The 24,580-nt window shown below is 35.7% G+C and overlaps 1 protein-coding gene across 1 annotated transcript; it reads right to left on the bottom strand.

Annotated features, from left to right (window-relative positions):
- Nucleotides 1-3,892: 3,892 nt before the first annotated feature.
- LOC139896100 (type I inositol polyphosphate 5-phosphatase 8) lies at nt 3,893-9,000 on the bottom strand. The gene is made up of 10 exons (XM_071878684.1): nt 8,904-9,000; nt 7,707-7,777; nt 7,533-7,614; nt 7,180-7,257; nt 6,612-6,669; nt 6,215-6,319; nt 5,627-6,023; nt 5,328-5,524; nt 4,974-5,231; nt 3,893-4,526 (listed from the first exon to the last, which is right to left on the bottom strand). Exons 2-10 carry the CDS (start codon nt 7,734-7,736, stop codon nt 4,232-4,234), a joined length of 1,500 nt encoding a protein of 499 aa, XP_071734785.1. The 5' UTR covers nt 7,737-7,777; nt 8,904-9,000; the 3' UTR covers nt 3,893-4,231.
- Nucleotides 9,001-24,580: the final 15,580 nt, after the last annotated feature.

Here is a 24,580-nt window from a genome sequence, read left to right as displayed (position 1 = left end):
CATAAATTCTACAAGTTCTAGTTACATAAAATCAAGAATACTTTCAAGTTTGCTAGCTCACTTCCAATCTTGTAAGGTGATCATCCAACCTCAAGAAATCTTTGTTTCTTACAGTAGGTTATCATTCTAATACAAGGTAATAATCATATTCAAACTTTGGTTCAATTTCTATAACTATAACAATCTTATTTCAAGTGATGATCTTACTTGAACTTGTTTTCGTGTCATGATTCTGCTTCAAGAACTTCGAGCCATCCAAGGATCCGTTGAAGCTAGATCCATTTTTCTCTTTTCCAGTAGGTTTATCCAAGGAACTTAAGGTAGTAATGATGTTCATAACATCATTCGATTCATACATATAAAGCTATCTTATTCGAAGGTTTAAACTCGTAATCACTAGAACATAGTTTAGTTAATTCTAAACTTGTTCGCAAACAAAAGTTAATCCTTCTAACTTGACTTTTAAAATTAACTAAACACATGTTCTATATCTATATGATATGCTAACTTAATGATTTAAAACCTGGAAACACGAAAAACACCGTAAAACCGGATTTACGCCGTCGTAGTAACACCGCGGGCTGTTTTGGGTTAGTAAATTAAAAACTATGATAAACTTTGATTTAAAAGTTGTTATTTTGAGAAAATGATTTTTATTATGAACATGAAACTATATCCAAAAATTATGGTTAAACTCAAAGTGGAAGTATGTTTTCTAAAATGGTCATCTAGACGTCGTTCTTTCGACTGAAATGACTACCTTTACAAAAACGACTTGTAACTTATTTTTCCAACTATAAACCTACACTTTTTCTGTTTAGATTCATAAAATAGAGTTCAATATGAAACCATAGCAATTTGATTCACTCAAAACGGATTTAAAATGAAGAAGTTATGGGTAAAACAAGATTGGATAATTTTTCTCATTTTAGCTACGTGAAAATTGGTAACAAATCTATTCCAACCATAACTTAATCAACTTGTATTGTATATTATGTAATCTTGAGATACCATAGACACGTATACAATGTTTCGACCTATCATGTCGACACATCTATATATATTTCGGAACAACCATAGACACTCTATATGTGAATGTTGGAGTTAGCTATACAGGGTTGAGGTTGATTCCAAAATATATATAGTTTGAGTTGTGATCAATACTGAGATACGTATACACTGGGTCGTGGATTGATTCAAGATAATATTTATCGATTTATTTCTGTACATCTAACTGTGGACAACTAGTTGTAGGTTACTAACGAGGACAGCTGACTTAATAAACTTAAAACATCAAAATATATTAAAAGTGTTGTAAATATATTTTGAACATACTTTGATATATATGTATATATTGTTATAGGTTCGTGAATCAACCAGTGGCCAAGTCTTACTTCCCGACGAAGTAAAAATCTGTGAAAGTGAGTTATAGTCCCACTTTTAAAATCTAATATTTTTGGGATGAGAATACATGCAGGTTTTGTAAATGATTTACAAAATAGACACAAGTACGTGAAACTACATTCTATGGTTGAATTATTGAAATCGAATATGCCCCTTTTTATTAAGTCTGGTAATCTAAGAATTAGGGAACAGACACCCTAATTGACGCGAATCCTAAAGATAGATCTATTGGGCCTAACAAACCCCATCCAAAGTACCGGATGCTTTAGTACTTCGAAATTTATATCATATCCGAAGGGTGTCCCGGAATGATGGGGATATTCTTATATATGCATCTTGTTAATGTCGGTTACCAGGTGTTCACCATATGAATGACTTTTATCTCTATGTATGGGATGTGTATTGAAATATGAAATCTTGTGGTCTATTATTATGATTTGATATATATAGGTTAAACCTATAACTCACCAACATTTTTGTTGACGTTTTAAGCATGTTTATTCTCAGGTGATTATTAAGAGCTTCCGCTGTTGCATACTAAAATAAGGACAAGATTTGGAGTCCATGTTTGTATGATATTGTGTAAAAACTGCATTCAAGAAACTGATTTCGATGTAAAATATTTGTATTGTAAACCATTATGTAATGGTCGTGTGTAAACAGGGTATTTTAGATTATCATTATTTGATAATCTACGTAAAGCTTTTTAAACCTTTATTTATGAAATAAAGGTTATGGTTTGTTTTAAAAATGAATGCAGTCTTTGAAAAACGTCTCATATAGAGGTCAAAACCTCGCAACGAAATCAATTAATATGGAACGTTTTTAATCAATAAGAACGGGACATTTCATATAACACTCAACATTTAGCAAATTTACCTTTGCGTAAGCTGCTACGATGATTGCCTCTTTTACCCTGACCTCTACTATGACTTCTCTCCCGCGTTTCTGTGACCAAGATATCTGACTGTGAAGAGGAACCTTGTGACTTTCTTCTCATCTCTTCATTCAATATACTACCCTTAGCCAATTCCATGGTGATAGTACCATTCGGTGCAGAGTTGGACAAAGATGTCCTAAAAGTCTCCCAAGAGTCTGGTAATGTACCAAGTAACCAGAGACCTTGAATCTCATCCTCAAACTTGATACCCATACCTGCAAGCTGATTTATAATACCCTGATATGCATTTAGGTGATCTGTAATAGGAGTCCCATCATGATACTTCAAAGCCATCATCTGCTTAATTAAGAACAACTTGTTATTCCCAGTCTTTCGTTCATATAACTGCTCAAGCTTTTTCCATAAGGCTTTAGCATCAGTCTCCCCAGTAATATGATTCACAACATTATCATCAACCCACTGCCGAATATACCCACATACTTGTCTATGCAAAATTTTCCATTGAGCATCAGATTTTTCTCTTAGGTTTATCCTCAGTAAAAACAGGCAAATAATAATCTTTCACATAAAGAAGATCCTCCATTTTACCTTTCCAAACATGATAATTTGAACCATTTAAACTAATCATTTTACTTGTATTAGCTTCCATCTTTCACACAAGTCAAATCAAATAACCTAGCTCTAGATACCAATTTGATGGGAAAATAATCACAACGGGTAATCTACAAAGCGGAAACAAACCCGTTTGACAAGCATTTCCCGACCCGTATGAACCCGTGAGGAAACTAACAAACAAGCTATATCAAAACCAACCCAAATCAGTCCCCAAATCTGTTCCAAATCAGTAGCTAAACAATAATCAAGCACACACTAAAACACGAGACTTTTTACGTGGAAAACCCCTCAAAATCGAGAGTAAAAACCACGGGACTCGTAAGCCACTTAAATTCCACTATCATCAACAAAGAGAGCAATACAATAATCCTTCTCTAGATCAACTGGAGGTATACAACATCATCATAATCTTGAACAACAATAATCAACAAGTATATGAAGAAATTAAAGACAAAAGATGAAAGATTCACCCAATAAACTGCTCTCTATTCCAGCAGCAAAATCACGACCTACAGACCTTATTAGACGAATTCAACGGTTGAAAATGTTGGCACTGATGTCAGGAAGACACAGCCCAAAAATTGAGAAGATTCAACGGTCGGATCTCCGGGGATCGAAGGTTTTCTGGCCTGCTGTCACTGTAGATGGGAATTGGGGTTTCACACAATTTCTTGATCTATCTCTCTGCACTCTTTTGTGAATACAGCTGCACAACTTCAAATTAAAGATGCCCCTTGATGGTTGACCAAGTCAAACAATCAATTGGGCTTAATTTGTTGGGCTTGGGCTAACCACATAATTGGAAACCAAATAAAAAACCCAACACAGAGTTTATGAAAACATTCAATGAAAAAAATGTACATGATGCATTAAAGTTAAGTCATAAAACACTATTACAAAATTTGACAAAAGTGCCAAGAGTTCTTCAATAAGAACGCCATTTGACTATAAACATTTCCCTACTGTTTTCTACTTTCTATAAAAAATAAAAGAAAGTAAAAGAAAATATATAACTTTCACAATATAATCAACATTTCACAAAACCCCGACAACTTAAAAAAGATTAACATGTCGATTCTCATTCATAACATCTACGTTTAGCCCGTGTCATCTTTGTTGATGGGCGAATATGATACCGTCTAGCACCCTTAGGCCATATCCATATCCGAGTTACTATGTACAATTCAAAGCTCCAATGTCGCAAATTTTTAAAAAGAGGAACCATACATAAAAATGCGGACGCCGTTGCTAGATCTCTTCCACATGTCATACATTCATTGGTTGTCGACCATGACAACACATGTCTCAAAGTTAGTGACTCATTAACTTTTTCGCTACTTCCAAGAACCTAGGAGTGCTCTCTATGCAACTGTTCGTCTTGCATAGCAACAACTCCGCGGCTTGAACTTTTGCTACACAAGCCGGTAATAGGGAAGACCTAATAGGGTTTGGTCCCTTGGATTTGTTCGTATAGTTTTCGTTCGAAGGTAAATTTACTTGTACCGAGAATAAAGAGTTAACGGGTCTGTGATCCGAGAATTTCGATTCACCTCTTGTGTACGATATTTGCTTTAGTCCTTCACCTTTCCATAGAATCCGATCACACCTATCATCCACATGTAAAAGTCATTAAGTCTTTTGAATGTGTATCAATCAACAAGTCATGTGGTACTCAAAATTCTATTGTTTTGAAAGTGGGTCCAACGTGTCAAGAAAGTCAAAGAAAAAGAAGGTCAACTATTAATGTGTCATATATTTTCAAAGTCAAAATGACACATAGATTTTTAGCAAGTGGGGATTTTAGAAACAATTCTTCTTGAATAAACTAAGGCTCGTGGTTTAGATTTCACATGCTAATTAATATAAATATAAATATAAATATAAATATAAATATAAATATAAATATAAATATAAATAGTTGAATATTCTAAGAAGAAAAATGAGAGTTGACCAAATTAAGTATCAATTTGCAATTAATATAACCCTAGATCTTTACTATTTTCTTATTGAAACATCTATGTAAAACAACTTTACAAGCAGATTGAGATCTTACCATGCGGGAGTTCGTCTTTTTCCCTTTGGGGTACAAGTTTGTGCAACATATTGATCCGTGTTCGTGATGTATTTATACGTAGGAGCGAAACATATTCGGCCTTCCTCCCAACCCTCGAAAATACGCCCTGCTTTTTGCTCTATTTTCAACTGGTCTTTCTCTAAAAGCGCCTGCCAATCGTTTCTCGTCAATAACTCACCAACATCTTCAGAGGTCGACGATAAACGATAGTTTAAATCCCCAAGCCAAATTATTTTTCTACACATATGAAAGAAAATACATAGTAAAGGTTAGAAAACGTACAAACGATCAAGTAAAAAATACCTAAAATAAGCAAACTGATAGAAATCTTACTCGTGACCCAAAATATTGTCCGGAGCGACTGGTTTTCCTAGGGTTCTAAACGAACGTGAAAATTTAGTCTTCTTCAAGATTTCGATCACGTCTGAATTTCTCTTGAACTCGTCTCCTTCTTTCTCTCCGGAGGCCAAATGAGTGCATACGAAACAAAATGTAGTCCGATGTAATGTCATACTAATGGAAATGGACCCCTAGTAGAAACATAAATAAAATGTTTAGTACAATATAATTAATTAATTATAATAATTATAAACTACATAAAAAAGTACAATTACACTAAACATTTATGTTACCTTATTTCCGAGATATCCCATGATGCCTCTACCAACACACGAAACTTTCAAATCGCTAACATAATGACACAAATCTTTGCTAACGAATACACAAAGAAAGATCCCGACCATTTGCTTACTTTCAACTAAGCGGAATCCAGGATTCCGCTTAGCATTGGGATCGTCAACTCCGCCAGCACTTGTGTTAAATAATCTCTGAAATTCTTGTTGTCCAAGTTCATTTTCAAGAGATAAAAGATCTGAAAAACTTGCTCTTGGCTTTAGAGTTGACTGTTGATGGTTTTGGTCAACACTAGGGTTCAAGGCTTGATGAATTAATGATAGCCACTTGGCAGCAGGGGATTTGTTCTCAGGGCATAGTACATTGCCTGCGTTTAGTGGTACAATCTCTTGAAACCTGTTTAATGCAAACGGGTAAAATGGTAAATCAGCAATAGAGTGATACGGAGTAATACGGAGTAGTATATTCTATTGTGCCCATGTTACTTTTCTTAAAACTACTAGTAAAATGAAACAAAAAACAGCACATTTATAATTATTATTAATTTATTATAATAATTATTACAAATTATAAATAAGAGTACATACCCTATGACATAAATATCAGCAGGGGATGAAGTTTGAAGCCAATTTCTCACATCCAAGCCCTTGTGAGGGCAATTTCCTCCAACATTCCACGTCCCAACGAACATACTACAATTACAAAATACAAATTTGTTTATGTATTAGTCGCATTGTTATTATAATTTGTTTCAAATAAATATAACAATATTTTTTAACATCGATAACTACTTTTGTCGATTCATGAGTATTCTCGATTTATATATTAAGAATTTTTAACGACGGTTTTAAAAACTGACGTTAATGTGCATAAACATGTGTTGACTTAACAGTAACGGTTATTAAATAGTGTAACACTTTATTTACATTAAAAAGAAAACTCTAAGGATTAGAGTTAAAAATATAAATATCAATTTGTTTTTACCTAAGATCAACTTTCTCTTGTATTGGCCGTCCATAATTGTCATTTGTCAACCATTCTTCTATGATCAGAAAACAACAATAATAATTATAATTACAAATTAATAAAGCAAATAATAATTTAGGAAAAACAAAATTATACTCCATCTTTTCGGGTTGGAAATATGGAAAAGTTAAATCCAACATATATTCCGTATCTTTATATTATAAATTATATATCAAATCAACAAATACAGTATAAAAACATGTTAACTTGAATAACAACAACTTAAAGCATGTGCCTGTACTGAGAACAATCCAAATCCAAGTTAATATATTTTACAAAATACTGATTTTTCTAGCTTGAAGACATGAAATGTTTCCAAAAGGAGAAACAAAAAACGAATTTTTTTAATTTTCCTTTCTTATTGATTCTTTTCAAACTCCAATTAATAGAAAGACTGTTTGATTGGATAGTTCTGAAAACAAATAGAAGTACAGCTATAATTATTGTCATCGAATGCCTAAAAAATTGATAGACCATGATAAACAACTATAGCGCCGCCACATATAAGCTTAAAACTTAGCTGTACCTGATAACTCCTCCGGTACGACGACGTTTCGACCATCATCAGAACAACTTTTTCTTCTCTCACTTCTTTCAGATGCAACTGATCCCCCACCATACCAAACAATACATTTAAAAAATTAATTAACTACATAATTAAATATTACGGAGTAAATAATACTAATAAAATAATATTATTTTTATCCTTAATTCTAAAAACAGCTCATTTTCGTAATCTGAATAAAGTATTTTGTATTTCTATTTAATTTAAAAGCAATTTTGTTTAAAAAAATAATGATAATTAAACGATTACATTTTTAAAAAGAAAAATTCATTAATTGAGAGTACAAAAGCAATTAGATTATAATTAAATCATACCATTAATAGAAAAATCAGAATCAAAACCCTCCTCTTTCTTTAAACTTAACCATTTTCTCATGTTCATTTTTGGCCATGCAACCTATAAATTTAACAATTGTGAAACGTTATAAACCAGTAACATATCGTTCATCGATCAAAATATTTGTCTAGCTCACAAGAAAATATGTGTACCTTTGTGCTTCGAATGGTTTCGGTTTTCATTTGTGCCACGTTATAATAATGTTTGTGTCACGTTTTTTAACCTACAAGTACAAACGCCTAGTGGGTTAATTTTTATTCATTTACACCATAATATCTTGTTAGCTAAATATTATTCTAAGGTAATAAAATAATTTCAATTAATTATAACCAAGTAAACAAAACTAGTGGCGCGCATAAATCTTAATCAGTTGTGACACTATGACGAAGGTATTTTGGGTGATATTTTGTTACAAATATATTATTTTACATGTTATAAGTTATTATAATTAGTGTTAACAATATAAAACAACCTAGTTGCAGACTTGCAGGAGAACATGAGGCAGTACCATACACATCAATTAATTCCATTTTTAAAATAATTTCACAATAAACAACAATTTATATATTCATATCTTGAAAATAAACAAATATGTGCCTAAGATAAATTTATGGTATTTTTGTATTCATTACAATTATATTCATTTTTGAATATTATTAAATATTACTCCGTACAAAATAATTTTCAAGTAAAAATAATAATAATAATAATACAGTATATATAAAAGAAGTTTGGGTTAATGTTCAAGTAACCTTGTATGTTGTATCTACTGGGAATAAAAAAACTAAATATTTAAGAATAATAATAAAATGATGAAAAATTTATAAGATCCACATACATAGAACAGCCAGATAGTTACTTTCTCTTGAAGAATAATTAATTACTAAAATATACTACTAACTTTTTTAAGGAGACTTTACAGGGTAGAAAACAGAGGGTGGTGAAAGGATGAACAAACACTTGGAATATTTATCAAGATTTTAAGATCTGTCATACTTTTGGAAGATGAAATGAATAAAATTTTCATCAACCCATTATAAAGTTTAAACCTTTTTAATCAATCTTAATAAATCTACCCATGAAACAAATTATTGCTTTATCAAAGCATTAGTATTAAAGTACATAGCAAGCAATAAACTAACGTATATAGTGTAATGATATATTGACAATCTATATGAAGAGAATGTAATGATCATGATCTGATAACATGTTTCTGTAAAAATGGGTTGAATCTTAATGAAGAAACATGAAAACAGAGTACGATTTTTTAAGGGAAAAAAAAAAAGGAATACAAAGATTAAGATAATGTGAAAGTATAAATAATCTTGATGGTATGGGAAAATACTTACATGAAATGTTGCAGAGAATTGTAGTAGAAAGATTGTTTGTTTCCCGTTTTGGCCCTGTGTTTGTTAATGGTTGGATGTTTTCGTGTGTGTGTGTGTGTAAAATGTTTGAACGTTGAGATTGGTTGAGAAGATGAGTAGGGGAGGGGAGGGGAGGGGAAGTTGAGATTGTGGGCGTTTTCCTCGGAAAAGAAAAAAGGGCAGTTGCTACCTTATTTATACACATAACCATTTTATCATGTTTTAAGGGGTATATAGTGGGGTACGGAGCAGGTGTATAATTGATTACTACTATTAACTTATATTTATAATTTTATTTTATTTCTAATTATGATATCACTAAGAACATTTCCAATGGATAGCCAATGTGCTTGTCAATCTATTGCCAATATATTAACACCATTAACAGTGAATTGTCAATGTTTAGTCAATCTTTTCTAGTCAACCATTTTGTGAATATGAAGCATAATTCATCAGTGAAGTAATTGTTTTAATCATTTGTACATTTTGCTTTTAGAGTTATACTATGATTAAATTAATTATTTTGTAGTGGTTGTGAAAGCGTGTGATAGTTGGGAGTGAATTGTTATGGGTTAGTGATGAGAAAGAAATGAAGAGAAAATTGTGATGTGGCGCTGATGTGACAGTGTGTTAATATGAAGAAGGGTGTCATGAATGAGAATGCTCTAATAGTAATCTAGAGGATAAAATTTTAATCTTAATATTTAATTTCAATAGAAATAATCACTTTTACATATATACCGAACACGAAAACCTTATCCGTTTACAATATTTTGTATGTTTTAAAAAATGCTAGAACACTTCTAGTTATTATATATAGATGTAAATGATGTTTTAATCTATGAATTCATCATCCATATTCATACGTGATTGTATATGCGTCTGCGCATATCCATATTCGCAACACATATGAGCGCATAAAAGATGCGCATTATTGTCAAATTAAGCCCATATGTCAATAAACATAAAGACTGACTTCTTCCAGAGCACTATAAATAGAGATGTCATCACCTCATTTTGGAGGTTAGCCACTTTCATTTGTGATACACTCCATCTTTACATCAAATGTAAAACGCTCTCAAGGAGCATGAATATGATCATGTGGATCCTCATATTTGGGACGTGGTGATTAATTACATGAAGATGAATAATCTTTAAGTATTGATCATAAGTCCTTAAAACATCAAAACACCTCCAATCTTCACCCTTTTTCACTTGAGTTTAATTCAAATCCGCTAAAGAAAGAAATAGGCTCGATTAATACGCATAGGTACATTTATGTTGTGCATATTCGTTATTTGTAGAATGGATTGAGTGAATAAGCAATATAGATCTCTAATAAATTAATGATATGCCAATGTGTTCACCAAATATATTGTTTTGTTGGTTAATGGAGAAAACCTGCTTCAGTTAGACAAAGGTTTTGCGACGGATACATGAAGAAGGGGTATAATGGTAATTTAGATTTGTGTACAACTGAAATGCTGTTTTCTGGTGTACGTGCTTCTGTGGAGAAAAGTATGATGGGTCATGTGTAATTTATGCAGCAAAATTTGTACATTGGCATATAGTCATGGGTAGAATTGTAGAACACAGTGGAAGAGTGGGTGTGGGTTTGGGGTATAATGGACAATTTGATTGGTTAGACCACTCCCTATCCCTATAGTTAGTTATCCGTTAGTTACCCGCTCATTACCTGTCATTACCCGTAACTAACCATAGGCACGAGCTAGTTACCCGCTTTAGTTATCCGCTTTCACCATGGATTTAACGGATGTTGAAGTTTAGTTATAGAATTTGTGGATCCCAATGGCTTTTTATTGTTTGGACTTGATGCTTTATTGCTTGTACGTTGTATATTAAGAAGATTATTGTTTTAGCCATGATAGAGAGTGTTTAGTTATGTGTTAGTTATAGAATATTGGTGTTGATGTGGCGCTGATGTAGAAGGTTAAGAGGATGAGTAGTTTAGTTACGATAGGGAGTGACTTTAGTGTCTAACTGACTTTGTTTTCTGGCTTCTTCTTTGTAGTGTTGTGGTCAGTAATCTGTGCGGCTTGTGTACTATGTGCAGTCAACGATTGTACATTTCAGCATGGGTTTATAAAAAGAGTAGTGCGGGAAAAGGTGGGGTATGTTCATATGTGCCGGGGGTATAATGGTCATTTTTAATTTGATGTCTCATTAACTTAATTCGCAGCTTCATTGACTTCTCTGTTATTTTGTGGCTGACAAACATAAATGTTGATATAACTTGGGTCAAAACGTGTAAGTTGGCAGGGACACGCTAACCCTGTGTGCCGTAGCACCCACCAATCCCACCCCGAAAGGGACCTGTGCCGGCAAAGTACCTCCTCCCAGTACCCACAGTGACGGCAAGGCGATTTTTACCCCAGCTAGCTAGACCCCCGAAAACACTTCACAAATTTCCCCCCGGAGGGAGAAATAATTCCATGCGGGGCGCCCAGACTGAGAATCGAACTTGCGCCTCTCTTGGGTCAAAGCTTCCCCCACTGTGGGCCCAGGGATCAAAGGCATCGGGTACCACTGAGCTATAAGCTCGGAAATATAAGATTGTGCTATCAAATAAATTTTGTTACTATAAAGTAGTATTAAATTATTGTACATATAAAAGTTTCAGGCTTGCCTGAGTGATCACCGAGTTGTCCAATGAAGCATACCAACCGAGTTCAATTCCTGGCTATGCCAAATTATTCAAAAAGGGAGTGTGACTAGAGGGTGCGCATAATGCGCAATTCACCTGGTACCATATCTCGCGCTCGGGGGCTTGATTACCCGAGATTTTACATTCTATGAGGGAGCCAATGTGCTCGTTCATAGGAAGGTTTCCTCGCTTACCAAAAAAAAAAAAAGAAAGTTAAGAGTGTAAAAATTGTAAAATGAGTATTCTGATCATGTTCACTTTGTCAATTGCACATATAATATCTAGATGTCAAGATATAGCCTGCAAAAATAAATAAATGGTTTCTAAATGCATGTAACTAGTTGTGGACCTCTCGCTTTGCGTAGGGGGCTCCGTTTTAAATGCGAGTTAAAAAAAGAAAAGTCTTGATCTATTTTGTAAAAAAGAATTTTTTTTCGACATCTTTTAGCGTTAAAGTTAGTTGATCTATTTTGTAAAAAAGAATGTTTTTTGACATCTTTTGGTAGCATTGAAGGGTTGTTCCTTTTAAGAAAGTTGTTTCTTTTATCGTTGGAGACAAAAAAAAAAATGTAGCGCAGTAGTGGCCTATGTGGGTCCTACTGTTTGAGCGCAGTGTACAAGTCGGTAAAGCGTGATGTGTGTTATTATTCAGTATTTTTGGTGTTAGTCATGAAATAAATAATAAGTTAGAATGTAGGTATAAAGTGGGGGTTCGATTTGTATTTTAATGGAAGTTAGGAGGTTAAGTTTGTGAAAAGTGAAAAATTGAATGGTACTATTCATAAGACAAATAAGACAAATAAGACAAGTTAGAATGTGGGTCCTACTGTTTGAGCGCAGTGTACAAGTCGGTAAAGCGTGATGTGTGTTATTATTCAGTATTTTTGGTGTTAGTCATGAAATAAATAATAAGTTAGAATGTAGGTATAAAGTGGGGGTTCGATTTGTATTTTAATGGAAGTTAGGAGGTTAAGTTTGTGAAAAGTGAAAAATTGAATGGTACTATTCATAACAAATAAGACAAATTTTGTCTATTAGTTATATTGGTAATGGTAATGGTAATAATGCATCTTAACTTGTTAAACAGTATCTGAAATTACGTTTTAACATGACTTGTGCGTTCAAAAGAGAATTTTATAAAAATATTCGTATGTCTCAAACTTATAATTTTTCAAAGCATATTTTTTTCTCTAACAAAATGTAGACAAATTTTACCAAACACTCTAGTACGTAGTTAATGTTTTGTTTGAAAGTAGCAGATACTCTAATTGTTTATCTTTTGTTTTAAAATCAAAATCTCAAATACCTTGTAATCTACAGTAATTTATAGAGTATATATATAAGTCATGTTAAAAAATGCCTTTTTTTTTTTTTTTTGGTCTAATTTGTGCAACAAAAAGACTATACTGTGGTTATTGTGTGTGATAGTATAAGTTGGGGGATACTATGTTTATTTGATTGTTGAATATGGAACAGAAAATAATAATAGTGTTCAGTTTTATTTAGAAACGTCCAACGAAAATTTTGTAATATGTGGCATTGCTGTTCACCGTGACTTTCTACTACATTTCAAAACAACACTTCTAACTTCTAGCTATTTAAATAAAGAAATAACACACTGCAAAGTAGCACTAACCAATTCTATTGGATAAAAAAGAAATATTGATGTGTTATGATGGAAATTGTAAACTCAATATAGCCAAACCAGAAAAAAGTCACGTTAAGATTTGCTAAATTTCAAAGAACCCGCGAATTAGTCGTGCCAAGTTTGGTTAAAATGGACCTCTTTGAAAGCTAATACCAGATGTGACTAAAACTAGCTACATGCATTTTTTTTAGCGAGAAAACTCTCCTATGAATGAGCACATTGACTCTCCCATAAAAGATAAATTCTCGGTAATCAAAACCCCCCGAGCGCGAAATCTGGTACCAAGTGAATTGCGCATTATCGAACTTACATTGCTACATATCACATTGGGGTGTGTTTGGCAAACAAGCTTCTAGGAGGTCCAAAGGCATAATTACATAAAGGCATTTACGAAATCAATGAACCAAAGGCATAATGAATTCAATTTATTCACATAAATTATCATTCAGAGGTCCAAATTACCAGGTAAAATTAATATAGACTTTCTCTTGGTTAAACTCACGTAAAACCTAGGCTAAAGGGATCACTCGAAAAAGCCTACACGATTGTGTTATCACAAAATCAATTTAATTCTCAATTGCACTCACATACAATTGTCTAGATCTAAAAGATGAAGTACAAGCATATGAATATTGATAAACTCACATAAATCAAATTCAATAACCTGTATAATTAAATAAACGATATATATAGATGAACACAACAATGGTTCTTTCAAGAAAGCACAATTAATTTAACATAAATCTTAATAAATCACAAGATAGAACAATCCCAATTCATAAATCTTACATCAAAGTGAACACAATAAAAGTTTAGCCTAGCATGGCAAAAGAAAGAACAATTAAACAATTGGAACAAATAGTATTTATCATAAATTCACTTAAATAATGAAGAACTAGGGTACCAATGATTAATGATTGATCCAATTTTCAACCTTGTTGTTATGATCTTCAAAATTGGTTAAGAGTGGCTCAAAAACCTCCAAAAACGACCCTCTTGGCCTTAGAATTTGTAAAACAATCGATACCCTAAAGTTGGGGTTAATGGGGGTGTGATGACCCGTCCTAATCCATTTGGACGAATACATCATTCATCGATTTCACAGTGAGGTACTGACCTCTACATAATACGTTTTGTAAATATTGCATTTTTTTGAAAAGGCACACCATAATTGAATATCAAATTTCAAGGTTTTTGACGTTTGATGATTTCTACATATAGACAATCACCGTAATTAATAGTTTACAATACTACATCCGTTGATAATGCAGTCAAAATAAAATACATGGTGATGATTTTGTGAATGCAACGTTTTCTCGAATAAAGCATGTATGACTCCATGCACATAGTTTGTATCACATATAAGCAAACAGCGGAAGACTTCTAGGAACCTGAGAATAAACATGCTTAAAAGTGTCAACACAAAGGTTGGTGATTTCATAGTTTTAATGTTGCGCATAATCTGTATGTAAAGGTGGATCACAAGATTTCAGTTGTTTCATCCAGAAACGTTTATCAAAATATTCTACGAAATTGAGCACCCTGGTAACTAAACTTTAACGTTATAATAAGTACCTCTGTTTTAACATACATGCAACCAACATGTACAATACACGCAATCCAACGTGTATTAAACCCAAATAGTATACATCTGTTTTATAGTTCAGGCTAGGGTTTCTATACCTAGAACAGACGGGGATGTCAAGCCCTATGGATCCATATATAACCACTCGCACCCACTAGTTCTTATAACCGGCAGTTACTAGTTACCAAAGCTAAGGGATTTTCGGTTCAAACTCGGTGTAGAATTTAGTATGTACTTGTATCCATTGCGTTTAAAATAAAGTGCATGTATTCTCAGCCCAAAAATATAGATTTCAAAGGCAATTAAAAAGGGAGCAAATGAAACTCACCTTAGCAGCACATAAGGTCATTCACCGAAATGTGATCGAAACATAGAATGCAAAATAACCGAGCGAGGAAACCTTCAAATGAAACTCAAAATATTACTTATTTCAGGAGTTATATTATATTTGAATTATCATGGCAATCGAACATGTTTTTATTATTTCACATAATTTTCCAATACTTGTAAAATCAGATTATAGTGTTTATAAAGCTTTAAAACATGATAAGACAGTCAACTTTGACAATTGTTCAATAAAACGAGACATGCCTTATGTAGTAATTCATTTACTCGATTAGTAATATCTAAAAATCCAATTTATCAATCTCATAGACAAGTTGTTTAAATATTAATTTACAGTTTCAAACACAATTTCAATTAACGTCAAACATAATTCAGTTGACCATATCTTTTAATCTGTTCATCGAAATCACGCGATTTCTAAATGAAAAGTTATTAATTTTTCGATAGCTTTCCAATGACATGCATATCATATACTTTATATCAGTAGCATATGTATCAAATTCGTGATTCATCATAAACCATCTAACGACAAAATTAAAGCATACAAGCATATATACTCGAGCACTAGACATGGATACACTATTAATATATAAAAGATAAGATATGAATGCTCACGTATCAATATTGTGATTCAATATTGAATGAAAGTATGTAGACGCAACGGAAATGATAAACGCTAGGTTGACCTCACGAACAATACCCCCGAACAATACCCATATCTTCCATATCTATAACCCATATTCTCCTTAGCTCTATCCCGCTCAAAACTTGTTTTGAAAATAACCCGCTCATAACTTCGTCGTAATATTTTATGTAATAAATAATAATGCAACTTAATAATAATACTAAGATTAATAATGTAACGACCCTGGATTTTCCAACTTATTATTATTAATATTTGCTATTAATACTTGCGCTTTATTAAATGTATTTTTATACATTTACTTGTTATCGTAATTGACTTTACATGTCCCGACTTGTCTTTGTGACACGCGTACTTTTCACGAATAATATTTTGAATATTATTTACATTCATGATTAATTATTATTAATCATTTTTAATTAACTAATGTTAGTAGTTAATTACTTGGGCTTATTTATTTAATTTGTGACATACTTAGGCTTTTATTAATGGACATGGACTTGGAAGCCCACCCTACTTTCTTAATGGACTAATTAGCCCATTTTTATGCAAGTATTTCATTAATGATAAATAAGATTAGTTAGTGATATGAGGAGACTAGTTACATGTATACTTACACCTCTTTCCCATACCATTTAACTTTAATACCATTTTGAGCTCACACCTTTCCCCCATCCATGAAAATTAGCATGTGACCTTCCCCTTTTGGCTCTCTCAAACCGTCGGCCACCTTGGGTAAAAGGGAGTTCAAGTTTTTTTTTTTTTTTTTTTGTTACTTATTCACTTGTATCCTTTCATTCCACACACACAACTTACTTGCAACTTCTTTTACTAACTTTTTCTCTCAAACTTGTAAGTAACAAGACTCCATTTTCTCTTATTTTCTTCTTTGAAAACCACCACCATCATCATCAAATTGCTTGTTCCTTGTTTGTTGTTTACTTACTTGTTGTTTGTTGTTGTTATGTAAGACCCTAATATTTATTGTACGGAAGTGTAATTAAACGAAGGTCAGAATCTGCCCAGACTGTTGTACGCGCCGCACACAGTTATGGGTGCGCGTCGCGCACCTTGCCAGCGACAGAATTCAGCCTTTTCTAATGTTGAGTTTAATGAAGGGCAATTTGGTCTTTTCACTTGAGGCCGGATCTCAGGCCTTATCAGCTGGGTTGGATCCACTTTTGGATCATATTTCACATCCACAAACACTCTCAAGTATCTTAGAGAGAGAGGGAGATTTCTAGAGAGAGATTTGGGGTTTTGGTGAAGAAGGAGTTCGAATTGATCAAAAGCTCGGGTTTTAAAGTTGTCCACCTCGTTCCTAGCTACATTTTGGTTGTTGTGGTAAGTTCTAACTCCGAATTTCATTGTTTGATTTGATATTCAAAGTTAGGGTTTGAACTTGATTTGTAGAGAAACCCATTTAAAACTCTTGAAGTGAGTTTGTTGATGCTAGTAATCGGGTTTATTGTTATTGTTGGTGGATTTTGGGTTGGTGAACAAATTGGTCTTGTTTATGACTTGTAATTGGGTTTAATCACTAGGTTTAGTGATTATGGAAGTATTGGAACCCTTTTGGTGTGTTTGAAAGACTAATTTTGGAATTGAGTCAAAATTAGGGTTTTTGGGTGATTTTGAGATTGATAAGTGTTAAAACACTTAGGTTTGGGTTCATTTGGCTTATTAGGACCCTTTTCACTTGTGATTAGTGGTTAGTTTGGACGTGTTTTGTGTTTGTTAGTGCAATTGGTCGAATTTGCACTAAGTGTCGAATTGAGTTGGTTTGTAAATCCACTCTAAGTGTGTTATTGTATTTGCGATAATGGATTAGGTACTTTCCATTGACGTGTTGCGGAATTACTCGGTTGCATTCATCAAGGCGAAAAAATGAGTGTTAATATCCTATGTGCATATGTATGTGTAGGATGGGTGCTGGTCGGGTGAAGTGGTTCTCGGTTATAGAGATCACTTCACATGTAGGTGGATTTGATGGACTTGCGTTTATATCCAATTGGCACGGTTGTGCGTTTTGGTTGACCACCTTTGGCGAGGTACACGTTTTGTGTGTACGTTATCATACGTGTTTGTGATGTGGAGTATATAACCCCAATGGCGAAGGGTTGATATTGTTGTGATGTGGATAACCCTGATGTGGGGGATTTTATAATCCCGTGACCGTGGGTTTTGAGTTGGAGAAGTGAGTCTCGTATAGTTCGGATTCACGATGACGCGTGTAGTTCGGTCATCTTATCGGAAGTGAGTCTCGTGTAGTTCGGATTCAAGGTGACGCGTGTAGTTCGGTCATCTTATTGAGGTAGTGATCTCGTGTAGTTCGGATTACTAAGGCTCATGTAGTTCGGCCAACCTCGATGTTGTCTTGTTGAAGATAGTAATCTCGTGTGGTTTCAGATTACTAAGGCTCGTGTAGTTCGGCCAATCTTCATTGTGGTGTTTGGTATTCGGTAATGGGTTAAGGGGTTAACCTTATTCGTTTATATATTGTTATATATATATTGTTGTATTGTCGTGATGTAGCTAACCCTCCGGGTGTAGCTTCTTGGCGTTGTTCACATCGTCGTTGGTGAACTTATGTTTGTTGATGCATATTTAGCTTGTTGCTTAGTGATCGTACGGTATGCTTAGATTAGCTTGCCTTTATGCATGGATGCTCCGGTATGAGGTATTTGATTATTTGTGTGGCGTGTCCATTTTATGCATATATATGTATGTAGTATATTTTCACTCACTAAGCGTTAGCTTACCCTCTCGTTGTTTATATTTTTATAGATTTGCATGGATGCGGTGGCTCGGGTAAGCGTGGGACTAGTGGACTTGCGTAGTTTGCTTTAGAAGATCATGCTTTTGGATTGGATAGGATTGGGTAGCGTATCCCCAATCGCCATGCTCGGCTTTATTTTGTATTAGAAGTCGTGTGGTCGAAAAACTTGTATTTGGTACTTAAAGGGTAATTTGGACATATGTGGGCCCGGTGTCGTAAAACTCTTTTTATTAATGGAACGTGTTAGTTTTAACTATTATAGTATGTTGTGAAAAGCCTTTGGTCTAAATGTGTCGGGAAGTCGAAGATCTTTTCGCGTAAAACGGAAAAAGTGGACAGAAGCTGCCAGGCACCAGTGCGCGCCGCGCACTTGGTGTGGTGCGCTCGGCGCACCCTTCTGCCCAGTTTTAATTTTTTTTTATGTTGCGTTTTTGGTTGGTTAACGGGTTGGGATGTTACAAGTGGTATCAGAGCATGGTCTAAGGGATTTAGGTGACTTGAGATAGGTGCCTAGACTTAGACTTTTGTGTGTGCTTAATTTGTTGCGAGGCTTGTAGGATTACGGGTCGGAATGGGTTATAGTTAGTGCCTTGTTTGTAGGTGGACTAACGTTTATATTAGTAATGCGGATATTATTAATATATTATTGTGTTGTGGTGTAATTCTCGCGTGTGTTTATACCGCGTAGAATTTTGTTTGTGTTTGTTTATATCATTGAGCGAAGCGGTCGTTGTACTAACGAGTTGATACGGCGTGTGTGTTTAATAAGGACTTGTAAACCATATTACGGGTGCAAATCGTGTCTAGCAAGTGATGTACGACGAGTGTTTAGCAAGATGGGGCGGTGTGGAGTGTGTGTTTTATACGTTCGTGATCTAATCGCTTTGCATTCCTTAGAATGGCGACGGGAGGTGGGATCGAGACGAACGATTTGGAGTTTAACGCTAGAGTTGTGGCCGCCGTTGCGGAGCAAATGAGTGCGTTTCGAGAAGAAATGGATAAGAAGTATTCCGAACTTCAAAGTAGTGGTGAAATGGAGTGTTGTCATAAGAGCTTCATGAGGACTAAACCCCCTATGTATGATGGGAAACCGGATCCTTTGGCGAGCACAACTTGGATCTCGGATGTCGAAGGGTGTTTTCGTACTATTGATTGCCCTCCCGAGAAGAGGACAATACTCGCTATTAGTTTGTTGCGAGGTAGGGCGAAGGATTGGTTGGATGGTAAGATTGATCTTGTCGGTGGTGAAACGTTTATGGCTTTATCGTGGGACGAATTTAAGAAGGAATTCTTCGAGGAGTTCCGGACTTCGGCCGATTTGTGGGAATTGCGTAATGAGTTGCGAAATTTGCGACAAGGATCTATGGATTTGAATACTCTCAAGACGACCTTTATGGCGAAGGCTCGTTTTTGCCCGGAGTATTTGGGGAATGATCGTTTGTTAATGGGGGATTTCTATTGGACCTTGAATGATGACTTGAAGAGTAAAATTAGCCGAGGTCAAGCGAAATCGTTTGCGGAATTATTCGACTTGGCTAGAGGTTTCGAGTCGTATTCACAATCCAAGAAGGGTGAACCTTCAAGTGAGAGAAGGGTTGTTTCGTATGGTGCTCCAAGTAAGAAGACTAAGGGTCCGAGTGTGAGCACGGGTGGTACACGGACGGGTATATTGGATTCTAGTGCGTCTAGATGTTACAATTATGGCATGAGGGGTCACAAGTCTTGGGAATGTTCGGTACCAAAGGGTGATGGTATGGTGTGCTTTAATTGCCAATAAGAAGGACATCGTAAGTCGGAATGTCCCAAGTTAGCGGGGACGGGTGCGGCAAGGAGACGTTAAGGTACGTTTCATTTTAACAAATATGTCCTTTGATTATTTATTAAGTGCCGTTGTATTTGAGTTTGTTAAATGCATTGTTTGTGCATGTTATTGATATGGGTGACGTTCCTAATGGAAGTACCCTATGGTGACGTTTGATTGTCGGGCGAAGGGCGTAAGACTTGGTGCAACCAAGCATTTCTTAGTATTGGGAAATGTTTTACCAAGCCATGGAAATGGGTTTTGGTGTTCGATTGTTAAGCGCGTGTTCGCTTTCGTGTTGTAGTTGATGAACCATGAGGTTCGTCAGGTGGATTGAAACCCTTGAGATCGAGTGTTTGGATCTAGATGTATGTTGGTAAAGGAGTCTACGTGACGCGACATTAGGTGCCTCTTTTATACCTACTAGCGTGGTGTTCGACTCCGATGGTGTTACGGTTACATTGTACTTAGGGTACCAGAGTGAAACCCTTAGGTACATGAGTGACTAGGTGAAATTTGACAAGCTAAAGCATTTGGATAATTGCGAGGGTATGGTTGTGTAATTGTGGTACACTTTTCGTTCGAAGTGTTTAAGGATAGGTTAAGATCCTTAGTATGCTCTAGGTTGGTGCAAGGTATGGTAATGGGTCGTGTGAACCCAAATTGTTGGTAAAGTCTACCCTTGGTAGCATTGTACGGTTGTACAAGGTGCGGTTATGGAACGTAGTTCCAAGTGGGGGAGTTACACTCTCGCACGAGGAAGTTCTAGTGTGAGATTTCGGATGACGTTTTTATTGGGTCCGAAAATTTTGTTGGGGCCTAGTTTTGGTCGATTTGTGGTAGAGTACAATTTCGGTTAAATTGCACTTACGATTTTGGATTTAAATTATCACCGAAGTGGTAATGTGGTAAATCTCGTTGAGAGATAATGGACGTGTTTGGCGAGCAAGGTGAAATCCCTCGGTTAAGGGATGTGTGTGTCGGGTTCTCTTTTGGGGAATTATTGTTTTGTGCCTACGTTTGATATGGGTGGTTCTTGCTCGATTGTGTGAATGATTAGTGGTATCCGTTAGGATTCACTATGGCATAGTAGAGCGCGATGTTATGCTACTCGTTGTTCGAGGCCAAAAGGGCGTTGATTGGTGAAGCATGACCTTTGGGGTCCACTGACTTCATCATGGGATTATTGATTGGTGAGGCATGACCTTCGGGGTCCGCTGACTTCATCATGGGAATATGTGATTGGTGAAGCATGACCTTCGGGGTCCGCTGACTTCATCATGGGCGTATGTGTTATATCGGTGAAGCATGACTTTCGGGGTCCGCTGACTTCAACCGGTGTTGAGTTGTGAATCTCGTGTAGTTCGGATTCACGATGACGAGTGTAGTTCGGTCATCTTATTGTGGAAGTGAATCGCGTGTAGTTCGGATTCACCAATGACTCGTGTGGTTTCAGTCATTGTATTGAGGAGTGTGTCTCGTGTAGTTCGGATTCACAAATGACTCGTGTAGTTCGGTCATTCCTTTGGGATAGTGACTCTTGTGTAGTTCGGATTCACTATGGCGCGTGTAGTTCGGCCAATCCCGATTGTTATTGCGAGGAAGGTAGTGAGTCGTGTGTAGTTCGGATTCACTAAGCGAGTGTTTTCGGCCAGCCTTCATGTTGTGTGATCTATCGGTTGTTTTATACACCGATGGTGGGGTCGTAAGGACCATGATGTTTGATCTATTGGTTATTTTATACACCAATGGTGGGGTCGTAAGGACCATGATGCGTGATCTATCGGTTGTTTTATACACCGATGGTGGGGTCGTGAGGACCATGTTGTATGATTAGTGATGCGATAGCCGTGTTTCGCTCACGTGATGTTAAGGGTGTGATGATAGTCGATTTTGTATACCTTGGGATTAGCGTTGCCATAGTCGTTGGGCGCAAACGGTTTTAGCCGTTGGGTTATGATGTTACGGTAGTTGCGTATTGGTCGTGTTGCGCACTACAAGGGATGTTAAGTGGTGAGTGTTATCCGTTAGGATTCGCTTCTTTTTGGTCTTCGTCGGTTTAGATGGTTGACTTTATTTTGATGTGCGGTTGTTACTAGCGGTGTACTTTGAAACAACCCAACCCGTATTCCATACGATAAATTTCTTTTTTATATAATACACATTTATGCGCCAATTAAATATGTAAACCATTCCACAAGCTCCATTTAAACGTACATCAATTTAAATGTTTACAAAAGGCACGAAAGCCATTAATTAAGTTTAATACAAGTTTGACCCACTACAAGGATAGTTTATAATCCAAACGACCCTCGAGCATGGTTTGGGGCTAAACTACCCAAAACGTTAGGCCAACTTCAAAAACTAACACCAAAAGCACCCCCGACAACATAAGCGGGAGACCACTAGTCCAAACGTATGCCCTTACCCTTGTCCAAGCCGGAACCTATAAAAATGGTAAACAACGAGTAGGTAAGCAAGGCTTAGTGAGTGCAACAATTATACATACATATATATAACCTATCCATTTGCAATCACAATACCAAATACCTCATACGAACTTGTAACTCAAATAGCATGTCAACATACCCGTAACACTAACAAGTCGTACATTATCACACCACTTCATTAGCATATACTCAACTCAATATATATTATATGCTAAATAAAACAACAATCTCAATATGGTTAACCAATAACGCTATGGTGCTACCGGCTCGTGGTTCACACCATACGCTTTTGAGTCATACTCGTTTATAGTGCTACCGGCTTGTGGTTCACACTCGATGCTACCGGCTCGTGGTTCACATCTTAGTTTATAGTGCTACCGGCTCGTGGTTCACACTCGATGCTACCGGCTCGTGGTTCACATCTTAGTTTATAGTGCTACCGGCTCGTGGTTCACACTCCATCCCACACATGTTATGGCACTACCGGCACGTGGTTCATACCATAACATTCACAAATAAACACTCCATATACATGAACGCATAATTATTCCACTCACCTTGTCACAAGGATGATGATTTAGCACTTCCGAGCTTCAACGCAATGTACCTAAATCATTAAGTGCACATTCAATTTCACAACTAGTGGGATTAACCACAATACTCCCACTTGAGCATTTAATGACCCAATTTGCATTAAATGACTCAACTACTCACAACCGCCCATAAATGGCCAAGACTCGACTTTAATCACTAAGACTAATGAATTAAAGTCTATTAACTTCAATTAACACAAAACTTAGGGTAATCCATACCCATTTCATCTAATTAGGTCAACTAGTACATTTTGACCCATTTTATATAACTTAAACTCACAATCAAGTCAAACTTACCCATTAACACTTCTTTCATAAATCTTAAAGTGTATTAGTGACTAACAACACCAATTGACACTTACAACCTCAAATCACAAGGCCAAAACCCTAGATTGTGGCTATTAGGGTTTCATTACAACAACATAACCCAAACTCACCCATTTTACCACCAATTGGGTCTTACAAATCTCTAGTAACCAAAACCCTAGCCATTAACCAATTAAAACTCAAAAACTTAGAGTTAGAACTTACCGAGACTATCAACGCGTAGCTAGAGACACAAAGAACAACTTTAATTCTTGCTCATAGGTTTGATTCACAAATCTTCACCTTCAAATCTCAAGGTTAAACTAAGTGGGTTTTGTGTTTTGGGAGAGAAAATGGGAAGAAAAGAGAAAAGGAAAATGAATTAAATGGATATGTGGTGGAGAGTTAATGCCCCCATCAGATCCATATGTCAATTTACCATTTTGCCCCTTAAAATCCCTTAAAATGAGCTAAGTCCGACACAAGTTTAGCAGAACTGTCGCGGCGCGGCCTTAATCGTCGCGGCGCGACACATAAAGGGAAAATAGGCCCTTCTTAACCCAATCTCTGATCCAGGTTTGCTTTGTTTGTCGCGACGCGGTTCCGCCCGTCGCGGCGCGGCGTTTGCCTGAGCCTGGTCACTTCGACCATTTAACACAAAACGATGGTTTAAATAACTAGCACACCTCATTCACTCTTCCTATGCACGCCTAAGCTTCAACCTTAAGTCCCGCACGACTCAACTCCATCGCGACACGTACATATACACGTCCACACATGTATTCTCAAATATATATATATATATATATATATATATATATATATATACATATATATATACACT

The sequence above is a fragment of the Rutidosis leptorrhynchoides genome, chromosome 3 (genome assembly GCF_046630445.1).
Source record: "Rutidosis leptorrhynchoides isolate AG116_Rl617_1_P2 chromosome 3, CSIRO_AGI_Rlap_v1, whole genome shotgun sequence".
In the NCBI taxonomy this organism is placed as follows: Eukaryota; Viridiplantae; Streptophyta; class Magnoliopsida; order Asterales; family Asteraceae; genus Rutidosis; species Rutidosis leptorrhynchoides.
Note: the sequence above shows the minus strand (reverse complement) of the source record. Positions and strands in the feature narration are given on the sequence as shown.

Coding starts and splice junctions, on each gene's coding strand:
- LOC139896100 (XM_071878684.1), bottom strand. CDS start 7,736: ATGAAAACCGAAACCATTCGAAGCACAAAG. Junction 7,615..7,706: donor AAACCATTCGAAGCACAAAG/GTACACATATTT, acceptor TTAAATTTATAG/GTTGCATGGCCAAAAATGAA. Junction 5,232..5,327: donor GACAATATTTTGGGTCACGA/GTAAGATTTCTA, acceptor TCATATGTGTAG/AAAAATAATTTGGCTTGGGG.